This window comes from Amphiura filiformis, chromosome 4 (assembly GCF_039555335.1).
Source record: "Amphiura filiformis chromosome 4, Afil_fr2py, whole genome shotgun sequence".
NCBI classification, from domain to species: domain Eukaryota; kingdom Metazoa; phylum Echinodermata; class Ophiuroidea; order Amphilepidida; family Amphiuridae; genus Amphiura; species Amphiura filiformis.
Genome location: NC_092631.1, coordinates 12,688,791 through 12,707,341, shown reverse-complemented (window position 1 = coordinate 12,707,341; position 18,551 = coordinate 12,688,791). Strand labels below are relative to the sequence as shown.

General features: G+C 38.0%; 1 protein-coding gene across 1 annotated transcript in view; it reads left to right on the top strand.

The window, feature by feature from the left end:
- Nucleotides 1–18,551, top strand: part of LOC140150558 (integrin beta-1-like) — a 45,534-nt gene that overhangs the window by 24,023 nt on the left and 2,960 nt on the right. Inside the window, exons 9-18 of the mRNA XM_072172593.1 lie at nt 308–403; nt 8,675–8,767; nt 9,169–9,350; nt 10,335–10,419; nt 10,804–10,946; nt 11,354–11,432; nt 11,901–11,985; nt 12,223–12,350; nt 13,082–13,177; nt 16,570–16,699. Coding sequence (XP_072028694.1) covers nt 308–403; nt 8,675–8,767; nt 9,169–9,350; nt 10,335–10,419; nt 10,804–10,946; nt 11,354–11,432; nt 11,901–11,985; nt 12,223–12,350; nt 13,082–13,177; nt 16,570–16,699 — 1,117 coding nt within the window. The remainder of the gene's footprint in view (nt 1–307; nt 404–8,674; nt 8,768–9,168; nt 9,351–10,334; nt 10,420–10,803; nt 10,947–11,353; nt 11,433–11,900; nt 11,986–12,222; nt 12,351–13,081; nt 13,178–16,569; nt 16,700–18,551) is intronic.

Sequence of the window (18,551 nt, the reverse complement as noted above, 5' to 3'; positions counted from 1 at the left end):
GATGCACCATGGTACTAGTTTTATGATAATTATTATATGGTGCCCAATTTTTTGTGGGCAAAATAATTTACTGGGTGGGCACTTTTGGGCAATGGGCAAGTTGAATTTACTGGGTGGGCAAAATAATTTACTGGGGGGGGGGCAATTTACCTCCCTGCGCTCATTCCAGATAAGGTGTAAAATATAAGAAAAAGTTTTTTAGTGGTAAAATACCTTAATCAGTATTGGGTAAGATCTCATTGTTTTTGACGACAATGGTTTAAAGTATACAACATCTTTATCATGCACTTATTCATTCTATCCGCAGGATTATCCATCTGTTGGACATATCAGTGCTCAACTTCATAACAAAAATATTATACCATTGTTTGTTGTTGACGGTAGAATGTATGAACTGTACCAAGTAAGTAATAATGCGGACATAACGATGTAAAAATATAAAAATTAAATTTCAAGTTTATTCAGTGTGTAGATTTTGTTATTGACCATTATGGGGTATATTTGTAATCACGGTGTAATCACGATTATTTGTGTTCGACGTATGATATGAGGAACTCTAGGTTGTGGGTTGGTTTAAATCACCTTATCACCAAAGAAGATTACCACCACATTACCACCATGCTTTTGCAAAACACCCTAAAACCCTGAAGACACAGGTTGACCCGGTGAAAGCGCTCCGGTTAAATTGCTTCCTACCCTTAAAATGGTTCCCGGCGCATGCAAGTTCCCATGGGCGCTTAGGTTTTGGATGGTATTTATAAATGAGTAACTGGGGTCTCATGTACTCATTGCAAGTGATCAAAAATTAAGAGCCCTAAAAATAAGACGAAATAGGGTTTTGAAATTTCAAATGAAAAATGGCAGGCATTTTTTGACACGGAGATCAACCTAGCTTCTCTCTAGACGTTCACGTGAATGAACACAGTTTAGTCCTTTCCTCACATCTGTTTGACCTCGTAAGAAAACCTCATTTGAACTCATCTCGATCTCAATCAGTGTTGCCAATATAAGCAGTGAATGCACAAACGCGTGGCGAATCAACAATCGACCTCCCAGTTCGCGCCCAAAAACATCCAATAGGTCAATACGCCTATTCTCGGTCACACGCCTATTCTCGGTCAGTTAGCGTATTGAACAACCGCTGACGATCGTTGCTTTAATTTCAGCCGTGTCTTCCGAACGAATAATTTAGCCGTACCGGTGCTGCAGGTATTGGAGACTTTTTAATATCACGGCAGCACAGTTCACCTCAAATGATAGATTTTGAGATTGTATGGTGACCTGAAATATCGGCAAAAAAATAATGACGTCATTTAAGGTGATATTGTAATATAATCAGTGATGCGAAATTGTACATGCATTTTAAAGCTGTAATTTTAACAAGTTGATCCATCTGCATCGTAAATAACACCTTAGCAAATGATTGGTGTTGTGTTTATGTAAATTCCCATAGAAACAGGGGTGTCCGAGAATAGGCATACGAATTCCGTTGGCATTCCTATTCTCGGTCAGTGTTCCCTAGTATGAGCTATGTTGATGTTGACATTGTTGTTGCCATGTGTCCTACAAATAATCATGCATGAGAAGTGTTGCATTTTGCTCTGCAGGCTTAAATTAGGCCTATAGCCATTTGTCGAATACAAATGAGCGAGGAGAAATTATTTGTGACCGCCCGCCCCTCCCCCCCTCTACCCCTTACCCCATCCCCTACCCTGTCGTATTTTCGAGCTTTTTCGGTCGGAAAAATTGGGTCAACAATGTCACATTTCTGTCGGCAAAAATGGTTCCTGCCCTGGACTGAGAAAGGCGCTATAACTGACTTGCGCAGATAACATACACTATCTCCTCGGGCCTACACGTGCAATTAGCGCAATTTTGTCATTACTTTATATACATGTTAGCACAAATAGCACCGCTATTTTCATGGGTGTGCTATTTGTGCAATTGACAGTGTTATTTTTTGAGGACTTAGAAGAAAACCATTAGGGACATTAAAAATAGCTTTAAATGTTAATTAGCGCAGTTATCATGGTTATGCTATTTTTGAGTTCTCCTATTACTTGGAGGGGTGTTATTAGCGCTGCTGTGCTATTCTTATGGTTAGACCTTATAGTGTGCTATTAGCGCTATGGGGCTATTCTTAAAATGGTTAGGCCTTATAGCGTGCTATTAGTGCTATTGTGCTCTGGAAATTGTTTTGGCTTTAGGGGGCATATAGCGCGTTATTATCGCAATAATGTTATTTTTGAATTCTTGTACACTTGGAGGGGTGCGATTAGCGCTATTGTGCTATTCTTAAAATGACCTAGACCTTATAGCGTGCTATTAGCGCTATATTAGCGCTTCCGGTTAAAACTAGCGCCTGAGCAAAATGTATCAGCCTCTCGTGGGTACTAAATTCAAGTGAATCGTGCTTGTTTTTATGGGAACAACAGAGTAGGACCTCAACTTTAAAAATCTATTCAAAAATGTTTCAAATCGATTGTGAATTAGCGACAGGCTGTCGGAATAATATCAAGGCCGGAACTGGTAAGGAGGCGAAATTGTCGGCTGAAATTCGTGAGGGCGCTGTTTAGGTGCCCGTAGCGCAAACATTTTGACTTTCATCGCTTGGATGCTAAATTGGTCAATTTGGCGCCCCTAAGGTATGTTGCCCCATGCTCCCCCCGTAGTTACGCCACTGATCGATCTGCAGTGGTATTGATACCAAAAAAATGAATTCATTTTCATCAGTAAAACGTGAGTTTTGGTGATTTGTATGTCCCCTACCCCTTAATATTGTTATTATTTTATGTTGCTACACATGGAAATTAACCCTTTATTCACATTTTATGTCTATCTACCTGACAACTAATGGTTTAATTGCTTTTAAAATAATTACTAGAAAGTTAAAACAACCAATTAGCTACATATTGATACCAAAATTGATTCATTTTCATCAGCAAAACTTCAGTTTTTCGGGATTTGTATGTCCCCTACCCCTTAATATTGTCATATCTTACGCTGGTAGACATGGAATATTAACATTTTCGTATATTTTATGTCTATCTAGCTGACAACTAATGGTTTAATTGCTTTTAATATTTTTGATATTAACATATTTCTCATATATTATGTTTAACTACCTGACAACTAATGGTTTAAATGCTTTTAAAATAATGCTAGAAAATGAGAACATTCAAATAGCTACATATTGATACTAAAATGAATTCATTTTCATCCGCAAAACTTGAGTTTTGGTGATTTGAATGTCCCCTATCCCTTAATATTGTCATATTTTAAGCTGTTAGACATGGAATATTAACATTTTCGTATATTTTATGTCTATCTAGCTGACAACTTATGGTTTAATTGCTTTTAAAATAATGCTAGAAAGTTGGTGATTTGTATGTCCCCTTACCCCTTAATATTGTCATATTTTACACTGTTACACATTGGAAAATTAACATTTTTTCACACTTCATGTAGACCTGATGGTTTTTCTGTTAAAAATAATACTGGAAAGTTAAAACAATCAATTAGCTACATGTTGATACCAAAATGAATTCATTATTATGAGTAAAGGTTGAGTTAATAATACCATATTTGACATGGTTATACATGAAAAATTAACCTTTTCTCACATTTTATGTCTATCTACCTGACAAATAATGTTTGTTTTGCTTTAAAATAATACTAAAACATTTGAACAATCAATTAGCTACATATTAATTCCAAAATGAATTCATTATCATGAGTTGAAGTTGAGTTATGATGGTTTATATTTCCCCTACCCCGTAATATTGTTACACACGCTGCTACATGTGGAAAAGTAACTATTTTTTACATTTTCAGTCTATTTTCCTGACAAGCAGTGGTTGATCTCACCCCGCACATATAAATATTCAAAATATTACATGAATGGTAACTTACCAAACAAATTGTGTTAATGGGACTTATATAGTTCAGCTGAGTGACATATTAAGACACGTAAAACACCCCAACCCCGAACCCTATACACACCCACCCCCACCCCCACACCCACCCCCCCTACCTACCCCAAACCTACACAACACAAACCAACATACACGCAAACATGCACTTATATAAATATTTGAAGCAGAACATCAATGTTTGCCTAGATATGCTTGATATTAAAAAAAAAATTAAAAAATGGAGCTTAATTAATTTTGAAAATAGAAATTGGCACAATAGTAAAATTTGAAGCCAGTGCCATAAAAACACCCACCCTACGCATTGTTGTGAAAAATCTGATTTTCCACTAGTGTATGGACTGGCCACTTCCAATCATGATCTAATGAAACCTAGGTTTGCTTTCAAATAATACTAGAAAGTTAGAACAATCAATTAGCTACATAGTCATACTAAAATAAATTAATAAAGTAAAAGTTGAGTTATGGGAATTTATATCTCCCCTACCCCTTAATTTTGCCCTATTTTTTGTGATTTTATGTGATTATACGTCCATATATAAAATGACCTGTAAAAAAAGTGTTACCACAATTTGAGACCACTACCTACCTAGCAGTGATCTAGAGGGTCCATACTAACTACCTATGGTACGGTGTCTGATCTCCGCCAAACTCCCCCTTTTATAATTCATATCCCCAAATTTATACTTCGCCCCCCTTTTTCTAAACGCTTTCCCTCTTTTTCAAATATTTCCCCCTTTTTAACTTTCCCCGTTTTCAAATAGTTTCCCCCTTTTCGACTTTCCCCCCTTTTCAAATAGACTTACCCCCTTTTCAAATAGTTTCCCCCTTTTCGACTTTCCCCCTTTTCAAATAGTTTCCCCCTTTTCGACTTTCCCCCTTTTCATATAGTTTCCCCCCTCCGTGCGTAGGCTTTACCAGTAAGCCTGGACCCTGGAGAGTACCGTGCACTCACTAGAGCTCATTCCGCTACATCCATTATTGGAAAGGCGTTCTACATACATTTGGATACCAACGTAGGTAGATTTATAGCCTGTTGTGCAAGCGCCCGCTAAATTCAATGGGTTAGGGATCCGTCAACTTTTATGTACGTTTATAGAGGGGCTGTACAAAGAGCAAACCCGATATGATTGATAAACCAAATGATGTTCAGAATGTTAAACGGGTGAAATGGCATGCATAAATATTTATGCTGGTCAAATTCATAGCAATGATGTTTGAAAGTATGTAAAGAACTTGTCTATAAACAGGGATATGTCAGAGACAACAAACAACTGGCTGCCATTGTTACAGAAGCCTAGATAGGCCTAATAAGAATTGTTTGTGCTATATATTCAAAAGTTTTTTTTCAAAGTTAGCACCAAAGTTTAAAACAAGCGGTCTTAACAGTGAAATGACAATAAAAGCATACATTTATAAAACGGGCCTGGACAAAATGGGCATTGCATATTTATGACAAGTGTGGCTGTGTGATTTTATGCAACTTTATTTTTAAGCCAGTTCCGAGTAATTTTCGCTATTCTTTGTTTGTCAACAATCCCGTTAACAATAAAAATGTGCTTTCTAATCAAAGGCTCTATAGCATATATTCAATTGACCAGACAAATGAACCAGGGACTTCGGTCAGTGGTGCACGCCTCAAAAATCCCAAAAGAATTAGTAGGCCCTATATGTTAGATGAAGAATTAAGTAGCAATTAAGCCTAGTCTTTTTTAAAAGTCGAGACAAGTCCATAATAATAACGATTAATAAGGCAATCTAATTGATTCGAATTCCAATCTCCTGGCCTTTTCCTGGGTCTATATTTAGTTGCATGATATAATTCAGATTATGATTTTTCTTAAAATGTAGATCTATATTCTATAGAATTAGAATTCATAAATTACATAATAAGTATCATTTTATTCATTTTATTTAGCTCAAGAATTTGTATCAGACAATCACGTGCTTTCAACGTGTAGGCTGGACCTATTTCAATATCGAAGTACATGTATGCACGATCGAAGCATGAAGGCTGGCACTATAGATGGTCGGTGCCTACTGGTAAAGCCTACGCATCGTCAAACGGGGAATAAAAAAAGGAGTAAAAATTTAAGAAGGAGAAACTATTTTAATGGGGGATATCTGTTTTAAAATGGTATTATGTAAAAGGTGAAAAGAAAATTCGAAAAGGGGAAACTATATGAAAAGGGGAAATTCGAAAAGGTGGGTACTATATGAAAAGGGGAAATTCGAAAAGGGGTTCTATGAAAAGGGGGAAATTCGAAAAGGGGGAAACTATGTGAAAAGGGGGAAATTCGAAAAAGGGATACTATATGAAAAGGGGAAATTCGAAAAGGGGTTCTATGAAAAGGGGAAATTCGAAAAGGGGAAACTATATGAAAAGGGGAAATTCGAAAGGGGGAAACTATATGAAAAGGGGGAAATTCGAAAAGGGGAAACATGAAAAGGGGAAATTCGAAAAGGGGAAACTATATGAAAAGGGGGGAAATTCGAAAAGGGGGAAACTATATGAAAGGGGGAAATGCGAAAAGGGGGAACTATTTGAAAATGGGGAAAGTCGAAAAGGGGGAACTATTTGAAAAGGGGGAAATTCGAAAAGGGGGAACTATTTGAAAATGGGGAAAGTCGAAAAGGGGAACTATTTGAAAAGGAGAAAGTCGAAAAGGGGGAACTATTTGAAAAGGGGAAAGTTAAAAGGGGAAAATATTTGAAAAAGGGGGAAAGCATTTCGCAAAAAGGGGGAAAACTGAAAATTTGGGGAGATGAATTATAAAAGGGGGAGTTTGGCGGAGATCAGACACCGTACTATGGTGTCAAACCTTGTATGTAGTGGGGGTGAACGAACTCCTTATCCCTGTGTGATCTTGCTCCTGGACTAGTCGGGCGTGCCACCGTATTCCGCTGTGCGCTCCCACAAAATAGGACCACCTCGGACCCCGATCGGATGGTACGAAAAATTTTGATAATACTGCACACGTATTTTATTATGGGTTTAAGTTATCAAAACCGCATCATACCGATCAACCAGGCTTCCAAAAGAGAATGACCGAGAATAGGTATAGAAAAACTATACTGTGACCGAGAATATGTGTTTAGTGACCGAGAATAGGCGGCGTTGTCGTCGACTTTGACCTTTTGACCTTGTACTTCCAATACAAGTTCAATGGAAGATGTCATGCAGGGTATGTTAAACGGGGCACACCGACACCGCCTGGCTAATAATTATTTGGTGCAGAAGGGACACTAAAATGAATACACGGGATCGATACACGTGAATTGCTATGCACGATTTTGATATCAGACGAAAATCTTCTGATACCGGGTTAGAAAATGATGAATATCTCCCGTCATGATTTTTTCTCAATTTACCAGATTTGGTCTCATAAACTTGGAAATACGTGTTGAACAGATATGATAGTCGCTAGAATGCGCTTTGAAAATTGGCCGTGCGCTTTGAACTCAAAATTTGACCATTTTATATTGCGTTGGTCCTGTTATGGACTACAGCGTGCAGCGTGTAGTACAGTTGCACTCACTGTAGGCAGTATAAAAGTCGATGACCATTGACCTCAATGGGGTATACAAGCTTAATCACGCACAACCAAGATCGATTACCCGGCTATTGTGAGTAGCCTTAGTTATGTCCCTCGACTAATTATTAGTTTAAAAGAGCTTTAAAGGTTTGAACCAAATGGCTAATCGTGGCTGTGGATTTAACCTACCATGGCGATTCCTGCCATGAAGATATAGGGTGGAAGACACTGTGCGGGGTGTTGTGTGGAATGCACGTTCCCATATAGCTAACTTATATAATCATTTACACAAGAAATAGAGCGGGTTGTTTCTTAAGTAACCGAGAATAGGCGTATTTACCCATGTTTGTTGCGCCATCAACTCGTAAAGAAAACACACTTACAAACAAAACAGGGATCTTAAGTTAAATAGTCATATATTTTGGTGCAGTCGTGGTAAACGATTATGTTACACTCTGAAATATCACAATTTGGGCGCCTTAACCGCGGTGTTGGCAATGTTGTACCTTATTGCATAGCTTTAGTTCTCGGATCGATCAAGATCCAACAACTAGCACTACATGTTCATATGCCACGTTTTCAACAGACGAATGGTATTTTTGTTAGGCCAATGGACAGGAAGATTATTATAAAATAATAACCCAATAACCTCATAAACTGTAGCTTTATAACAAATTTCTTGTCCCATTAAGTGGAAAATGCACCGGTTTGGGGTGGATATTCTATCTCCAAACTGAATCCATGATTGTACGAGTTGCACCTCTAAAATCGTTTGATAAAACAGATAAAAGTGACTATCTCAGGAATGTTTTTTTAAGCAAAAATATGTATAAGCTGTAAAATATATCTTCTTTGCATCAATTTTCTGGCTGAAAACGGTCAAGTTCTAAATAAATAAGTGTCATATACACATGGTGTATTCTTGGGTGCAGTGAAAATCTTCTTTGCCGTATAACTGTAATTGGCAATGCGCTTCCGGCATTAGTGTTCAAAGTGCAGAGGTTGTAGGATTACGGTAGTGAATCTGTAAATTCTGATTATTAATATCAATGGCGACGAAATAATACTAATTGTTGTAAAGTGCGTTCAGACCGTTCAGGGTGTATTGCACGAAATGAAATCATGAACTTAAACAAAATGTTATTTGCTATAAGCCACGATTTAAATAGTAAACCCTATCAAATTATGTTTACATCTTTCTTTCAGAATTTAAGTCAGTTATTCAAAGGTGGTCGAGTGGGCCGTCTGTCTGTCGATTCTGCCAATGTAATAGATCTATTGACGCATATATTATACAATGTAAGTGAAATAGATTATGTGAAATGTAAATGTCTATAAATTCTGTGATGTGTTGGCTTTCCTCGCTTTTCCTCTCCATTCAATTTCTTTTCTCTCCTCGTTTCTCCTCTTCCCCCTTTTTACAAAATAAATTATGTTTAAATATAACTGTATATCATTGGATAATGTGAGTGCCACGTCTTCTTTAAAAAAAAAGAAGAAAAAAAGAAAAAGAAAGAAAGAAAGAAAGAACGAAAGAAATAAAGTAAGAAAGAAAGAAAGAAAGAAAGGAAAGGAAAGAAGAAAGAAAGAAAGAAAGAAAGAAAGAAAGAAAGAAAGAAAGAAAGAAAGAAAGAAAGAAAGAAAGAAGGAAAGAAAGAAAGAAAGAACCCTTTCCCAATTGCCTTTTCACAATACAACAGCAAATTGCGTCCAATGTCAACATTGTGGACACTGCGCCAGACAATATCGCAATCTATTACACATCCGTCTGTGCCGATCAGAACGAGGATTCAACTCCATCCAGATGTAAAGAAACAGGAGTTGCCGAGTTTGATGTAGAGATGTTGGCAACCGATTGCTCTCCAAATGGCGAAAAACAAACGTATGTATTTGTGATTTTGTACATAACGATCACCTCTATGGAAGACTCAATGAAATTGACCATACATGTATGTAGACTTCTCCGTAGTCCATTTGCCCATTGTGCATATACTCTGGCTATTACATTTGAGCATAAAACTCTGATTTGTATTTGTGCGCAATTGATAGATTTTCACATCTGATCTTTTCAATCACCGTATTCCCTCTGTTTGTTAGCTTACCAAGTAGAATTTTACTCGGGCTTTTGCGAAACTAGTATTTAGATGTGATAAACATCAATATAATTTCGAGTTCAACTGAATGCGTTCATCATGATTGATAACATATTTTTATTTATCAAAAATCGACTATGGCATAGTCTAACATGTACGGTACTCGGAAAAGTCCTTGGATTTTCAAAAAATCTCTTTAGATCCCTTATAGATAAGACCGCATTGCCAATATGAAGTGCTTAAAGCCATATTGTAACATTTCCATAAAATAGATTAGTATTTCTTTCCATAAAAATGTTAGCTTTTACTGTCAGATATGTCCCCTTTTAGTTTTGAGCCGAACAACTGAGGTGAGTCAAAGAAAATTGGAATTTACATTACATATTCTCTGGTAAGACCGTCCCGCACGTCATGTACGTATACCGGGGTACGTACTGTGTTATGAACATCGCATACGCGTTCGACTAATTATTCATAGGCTCAGATTTGACAAAACTTCAGCAGCAGTCTTGGTTTATGCAGGGTATCGTAGTTTACTGAAGTACATTAAATCGTGTAAAAAACAGAATTAAAAAAAATATTGAGGGAGTCCTCCATCAGCAAATGTTACAATATGGCTTTAAGGCGACTGTCTCTCTTTGGAGGAAATTTGTGGCGGGAAATAGCGAGCTTGTCATCTTGCCAACCGGAGAAGTCATGGCGATATCTATTAAACCTTAAAACTTGATTTGAGTGTATAAATACTGTCATTTTGGTGGTTTATTGATGTACAGGTTCACAATGAGACCTTTTGGAATTGATGAAAGTTTAACAGTAACTGCTGACGTCATATGCTCGTGTACTTGTGAGAGTAATGGGGTAAGAAATTAGAAATAATCTCAAGTAGACAAAGTGCATATGATTGAGCAAGGGGGCAGTACATTATGGTACTCTCTAAATTAGACAAGACACAGTCTACAGAAATCACTCCTAATAATTTTGTCCGGAAGAAAACACTTTTATATGACACCCTTAATTTGTATTTTGAATACCCGTTGTAAGAAAAAATTCCCGCCAAACTGACTAATTATGATAATCCTTCGTCCTCAACATCATACTTAAATATTTTCCCTTTCTCATAAATGTATTTGTTGATGAAAAATTATGTGCAATCTTTGAACATTTTCCAACCATATGTATACAGAATTCCGAATACATTTCATCCCCTTTTTTGATCGTATGTTCTTACTATTTGCTTTGTAGGTGAGAGATCCTTCTTATTGCACAAACGGTAATGGTACACTCACGTGTGGACAATGTGAGTGCGACGAGGGTCGTTATGGTTCCCAGTGTGAATGCGATGGCGACTCCAGGACTGATCCGGAAGATTTATCAAACTGTATTCGGTATGCTGACTAGCTATGTGATAATACACAGAAACTTTCTATACCAAATAATTTGTCTCACTACTCCAACAAATGATTTTAAAATAAGCATATAACGGGTCAAATTCATAGGGTGTGGTATGGAACAAATCTGGTAAATTATGAATATGACCATGAATTATTGAACTTGATTAAACCGATTTTTAGTGTGACATGTACAGGTGTCAGGCCGCTTTGAATACAATACAATTAACTGACAATGGGCTTATAAGGGTAGAATGTTGAAACTAATTTATCTCATACCGCAAGATGGGACAAGTACGGAGCCCCGGAGGAAAAATCTTTTTTTTTTAATTTCCGTAGATAAGCTAAAATAATATTCGGGGTGAAAAGATGTTCTTCATGTATATATCAATATGTTTTTGCAGACCAGCTTTGAACAATCCTGTAGTATGTCAAGGAAGAGGTTATTGCATGTGTGGTGAGTGTGTATGTGACAAACCAATGGTACGTATGAAATGACATATTGGGAATTATTGAATTTTCAAAACTTCTCATTCTCAATCTATTTAAACAACTTATGCGTTGCTTCCTATTGTCTGATCGTTTATTTTCCAGGGCTGAAGGAAGGTAAACATGTAAATGTTGAATATTTCGAAATAAAATCGAACTACATATAGTTTTTTCGGGGCAGCTTCCCTTTTGAACAACTTTCGTCCCTTTACACCCCTATTTGTTTGTAGCTTTTACCCGATCTGTGGTGTTAAGGCATAGTAGACAAAAAGTTAAAATTGGATAAAGAAATTCTATGAAGATGTATATTGATACAGCTTTTTAGCGTTTCCAATCCGTACCTTTAATCACCACTTATCGCACAATAGATCAGCAACAAAAAATTTCCAAAGACTACACAATTTGAAAAAGCTAACTGGAAATCAAGTTCAGTCATTTTCATTTGTTTTTGATTTATACCAGAGACCCGGAGATGCTCAAATATATGGAAGATATTGCGAATGTGACAATATGTGTGATGATGTGTTTCAGGGGTTGCCATGTGGAGGTAGGTCTTCTTTATTGTTTTTTGTCGTCGTCGTCATCGTCATCCTATTACTTCTTGGTTCATTGCCTTCTTTATCTTCATCTTTTGTTTTTATCAACATCAGTCATGTCAGTATGCCAGAGAAATAGACACAATACCTTGGATTTTACTCTTCATCATGCCATGTCATCTCTTGCTATTGTTTGTTTGTGTTTACTTATTTCTTGATTGTTTGTTAATTTTGTGTCTGCTTAACAGGTAAAGAAAGAGGCGAGTGCTTTTGTGACTCAAGGACACTGATAAAACAATGTCGTTGTAAGCCCGGCTATTATGGTTCTGCATGTGAATGTATATCTAGTACAAAATACTGTGAAACAAGGAATGGGGTAAATGCCAATATCACATCAGAGATCTTTTTATCTTAAAAATGAGTCTGATATAATAAATATCATCACGATTGTAATTTATTTGCAAGGAAGCTTCTTTCCAAAATTCAATTTAAGAAACATTTATTTTGATGACACCAGTGTGTAAAATTCAGCCAAAAAGCAACTAGCCGGCAGGACAAGCAGCTGCTCCTAAAAATATCATGTCCGGCTTGCAAGCAAGTAGTGTCTAGTTATCATGAAATTTTTACAAGGTGGGCAAAATCGTAATATGTTCGAACTTTCCAGCTAAAATTACTTTAACGGGATATGTGCGCGCGAAGTGCGCAAAAATTGCAATTTATTGTTGAAATGGGCCGAAATAATGATAATTGTGGCCTGAAAAGGCCAAACAAAAGACAAACATCGCAAATGTGTCAATTTTGTCCTTGCGATCGGTATGCCACTACTAGTTATACCAGGGAAGTGACACGTACCTAGTGCCACTTCCCTGGTTATACCCTGGTTATACATCATGCAGTTGTTGTTGCCTACATGTATAAAGGCTTCTACAGAACTGCGACGTTTCGTTGTCGGCGGTTTAGTGTATGGTGACGTCACTTTCACGTCTCGCATCTTACGAGATGATTTGCACAATCTCTACTGTACAGCATAATTGTAAAACAATAATCACAGATACAATGTGTAAAGGTGTCTTGTTTTTATTTTTACATAATTTATTTATGCTGTAGTTAATCTGTAATGGCTGGGGCAGTTGCACCTGTGAAGGGAAATGTCGGTGTAAAGATGACTCGCCATTTACCGGAGAGAAATGCGAAGATTGCGCGGTACGTATAATAATAATAATAATAAGCCGCACTTATTAAGCGCCTTTAACCCAACAGGGTCTCAAGGCGCTTTACAAACCATGAAAAATACAATCTTAAAACTACAAATTACTACTGGTACTTAAAATACAGTCTTAAAAACTACACAAAAATAATTTCAAAGAAACAGAAATACTGGAGGGACTGATTTCGCCAGACCGCAGCGCCAACGCAGAAAAAAGAAAGTGCATCACGGAATGGCGGGAACCCTCGCTTCAGCATCCCAATACATATTACATATTACATACAAGCAATGAGGAATAATCAAATAACTAGTGAGATGCATGCATATTAAAACATTATATTAAATTTAGACACGTACACAGAACCAGCTGTGAAACACTAAGTAAATATTGTCAAATTGCACGGAAGCGATGACACACAAAAATTGATATAAAAGATGCCATACATATATACAAAGGCAATCATTGATTAAAAAGAAAGGTTTTCAGTTTTGTTTTAAAACGTCAATTGATGAGGCAAGCCTGACATGCTGAGGTAAATTGTTCCATTCTCTATGAGCGGCTTCCATGAAGGATCGCTGTGCATAGGCGGTGCGCGGACGACGAGTAGGAGGTTTGATAAGGTTCTGTGATGATGAACGAAGTGAACGGGATGGAGCATACGGCGTGATGAGTTCTGATAAGTACGGCGGAGCAAGTCCATTAAGGGCCTTGAATGTGAGTAGGTTGATCTTGAATGCGATCCTTTGGCGAATGGAAAGCCAGTGGAGTCCGCGCATAATTTCAGAGATGCTGTCATACTTCTTTGTACGCGTTACCAATCTTGCCGCAGTATTCTGGATCCTTTGAAGTTTCATGATCTCACAGTCAGGCAGTCCGTAGAGAAGCGAGTTACAATTATCCAAGCGCGAGGTGACATATGCGTGAACCAGTTTTTCGGTGGTGACTTGATCAAGATAATGTCTGATTCTCCCAATGCTTCTGATGGCATGAGTGGCATTGCGACAAACGTTATTCACATGTTCTGTCATACAGAGTTTGTTATCTAAGATAACGCCAAGATTGCGAGCTGAAGAAGTAGGTTTAACGGTTGTATCGCCTACTTTGACACAAGATATTGCTGTTGTCTTCTTGTTCCGCGACGTAAAGTGAACGATTTCGGTTTTGCTATCGTTTAACTGGAGCTTGTTACGAATGGTCCATGATTTTATATCAACAAGACACTGTTCAAGTTTAGCTATACAAACATCTCTGTCCGAAGGTTTCATAGAGATATGCAATTGGGTATCATCTGCATATGTCATACACTGGATTCCATTGGCGGAAGCAACATCTTCAATCGGTGCACTATACAAAGTAAAAATAACGGGTCCCGCAACCGACCCCTGGGGTACGCCACAATCCAATGGGAGCGGATCAGAGACGACGGAATCAATGGCAACGGCTTGCTTGCGATTGCTAAGATACGATGCAAACCAGTCTAGTGCTCTGTCACCGATTCCGTATCGGTCCTCGAGGCGCGCAATCAACACATGATGGTCTATAGTGTCGAATGCGGCCGAGAAGTCGAGCAGAACCAGAACTGCCTCATCACCCTTATCTATAGTCTGAAGAATATCATTGCAGACACGGAGAAGTGCGGTTTCTGTGCTACAGCCTTCCCGGTAGGCAGATTGTTTGTTGCCTTGAAGTCCATTATCTTTCAAGTAAGCTTGAAGCTGTCTCACAGCGACGCGTTCGACCAGCTTTGATTCAAACCGGAGATTTGATATTGGACGAAAGTTTGTCATGTCCTCGCAATCGAGAGAAGGCTTTTGATAAGAGGTTTGACGCGAGCCACCTTATAGGTGTCCGGGAAGTAACCAGTTGAAAGAGATTTATTGACGATCTTTGTAATGGCAGGCAGAAGATCATCAACCAAGAGCATGAATAGCGACATTGGCAGCGGATCGAGGGTGCAGGATGCTTTGGACGACTGCATCACAATTTCGCGGACATAATCCTCGGAAACTTCCTGGAATTGCAAGAGAGAGCAATCACACTTGTCAGCCACATTAACAGATGAAGCAGAGACAGAAGCGTTGTCAAGTGATGTTCTTATCTTCTGAATCTTCTGATCAAAGAACTTCACAAATTCGTTTGCAAGATCTAAAGAAGATTCATTTGATGGTAGCACCGTTGGATTTTGTGCAACAGACAATTTGTCGATGACACTGAACAGTTGTTTCTGATCACAGTTTGATATGACAGACTTGTGGTATTTTGTCTTAGCACTATCAAGAAGTTTCTTATAGTCACAGCAGCTTTCTTGGAAGATTTGCTTATGAATCTCCAAACCAGATGTTTTCCACTTTCTTTCACAAGAACGCTTCTTCCTTTTGGCATTTCTAAGGCTCTCATCGTACCAAGGTGCATGAGGTCTTAAGGTAATCTCATGCGTTTTCTCGGGAGCATGTTTATCAAGAATCGTGCGCAAGACGGTGTGATATTGTTCAGAAAGTTCGTCAAGATCATCAGCAGGTGTCAATATGAGTGGTGAGTGTACAACATCATCACGAAGAGCACTAAGATGAATGTCCTTTAGTTGACGGTGACGGACAGAACATTTCGTTGCATTAGGTCGTGCAACATCAAGTTCACACTTGACTGCATAATGGTCAGATGGAAGACCACGGTGAACTGATGTTTGTGTTACTAGACTCTCCGTATCTCGAGAAATGATGAGATCTAGAATGTGTCCTTTGATGTGCGTAGCCTCGGTCACATGCTGACGAAGACTCGCTGATTCAAGAAGATCAAGCATGTGTAGAGCATCACGGTCACTCTCATCATCCATATGGAAATTAAAATCTCCAGCATATAAAACGCGACATTGAACGATGGAAATTGTCTCCAGTAATGTGGCAAACTCGCTAAAAAATGTTGAAGTTTTCAGCTTGTTACGCTTCGATGGTTGAGGTCTGTACACAGACAATAGTCTGAAAGGTTGTTGCCCATGTGAGGACACAGACAAATCCATAAGTTCAAACGAAGAGAATGAATCACTATGGTTCTCAGTGACTTCAAACCCCTTTCTAAGAATTACACTGATGCCTCCTCCGCGATCTTTCCGAGGTTTATGGTAAACAGCGTATCCATCCTTTATAATTAATTCAACCGAAATTGTCTGTATTTATTACATGTCGTTGGGTTGATATCAAAAATCTACATAAATACATCACGAAAAGTAAGTGACCTATTTTTTTAAAGACAATAACATTAGAGACAAAAAGCTCAAATCTCGCTTAAATTTCTTGTTAATGTCTTATGTAAACAAAGTGCTGTTAAAAATAAAAGCCGTCTATGGGGATGAATGGCTTACCATAACTTTTTGATGTTAACCATAAACAGATGTGTATAGGGCGATGTTCATCGTTTCAAGGCTGTGTTTTGTGCAAGGTTTTTGACAAAGGGCCTCTAACTAAGGACCAGTGTGACATGTGCATGGCTCCAATAAATTGTGTGGACAATCTTGTTCAACGTAAGTTTGAGATAAGAATTCTTTAAAAAGGACACATTCAACAACTCTTCCTATGCTTTTATACAGGAGCTATTTTGTTAATCGATTATGAATCTCCACGTTTAGAGTAGTGTATACAGCAAGCATACGCATTACGCGTTAGCGCGTAAAATATGTCATATCAGAAATTTGTTTGCGTATATATATACGTTTACATGTTAAATTCATTATTTTGAAGGAAGCGGCTAAACATTGCCGTTTTATTCTGTAGTTTTATTGTTGGTTTCAACATGTAATGTTAAATGACAATGACCAACTGACATTCCTCATGGCATAATCATGTGTATTATACAATCATTCTAAATTTGCCTGAGCGAAGTAAACCACGCAACGTGCCTGACGCGAGTTGTTAAAAGGTGATAAACAACGGTGAAACATGACTGAATCACTAAATAAATACTATTTTCTATCACCCAATTGTTGTGTCAATCACATGTGCCAATATATTCATAACTGGTTAGTATGAAGTAATACACGATATGTCTGTTCTGCTTATTTTATATAATTGTGCTTCATCTTCTGGTTTCAGACATAAAGTTACCATACATAATATTTCTTTTAAAAGCACGGTGGCCTAAAGATAAAAGAGACTTTGCGGAATGAAGTTACTTTAACTGGAACGGCAACTTCAGAAATATCGATTGGATTTCTTGCTCAAATTTACTCTAACGCGAACGTATGGTTGGTTACTGTAACAACAGCGTCTTGTCGCTTAAACTCGGGACATGTGTATCAATGTGCGTTCAAAAGAAGGGCATGTGTAAGAGCTTGTAACCGACTACATCCAAATGTCTCTCTTTTGTTTAGTCAAGTGGTTTTTAGTCCCACTTCAAGACAGAAGACTCTACCTTAAGAGCTTCGTTTGAGCATAGACCGTGAAGACATGGACGGTCATCTGCGGCATATCCTTTGAAGCTATGATCGTCTCGCACAAACACAAAGGCAAGATAGTCTTTAAACCTGCCATCGAATCGATTTACCGTACAAAAGGTCAATAACACAATTCTCGTCCACTCAATTGCATTATCAGTCGCAAACCAATGGAATTTTGTGCTCGGAGCATCCGTGTAAGTGTGACGTTGAGACGAAGGCTTATATAACGCAAATTGAAACTCATTCAATGCCAGAGTAACAGGTAGTGTTAGATAAATCGAAACGGTGAATATATGTATTTATTTAATTAACTTGAAACTGCAGCAAATAAGGGTTTTTTACAGTTTCATTTCTTGTAACTATAATTGTTTTGCGACAACAGAGTTTACATTGCAGTCGTAACTGTGTCAGAGACAACGTGTGTACTTCGATTGAATGCCGCTTCTTTCAAACACGCTAATCCAACAGGTGCGAGCGAGACGATCATGGTCTCAGCATAATGTGAAATTTCTATAGACTTACGATCCAGACGACCGTCCATCTCTTCACGGTCTCTGGTTTGAGTAAACATGAATGAACTCGCGATACCACTCAACATGGATTATGTCGGGACCCAGCGTTAATCTCCTTATCATTATTATTTTGAAACTAGCTATACGTTTCAATTAATATTCTTACGATAGTTATAGGCCTATATATATATAATATTATTTAATAAAGGCTCGTCAGCTTTGTCAATTTCATATTCCAATTTACTTCGCAAAGCCTAATGAAATACATATTCTTTATTTCTTTCCCCTCCTTCTGAATCTCTCTCCCCTTCCACTCCTGTTTCCCTTCCCTACCTTCTACTTATTTTCCCCTCCTTCTCCCCTCTATCTGTACTCGCTCTCTCAAACTTGACCCTCCTATAATTACCCGCTCGCACTCCTGTTTCCCC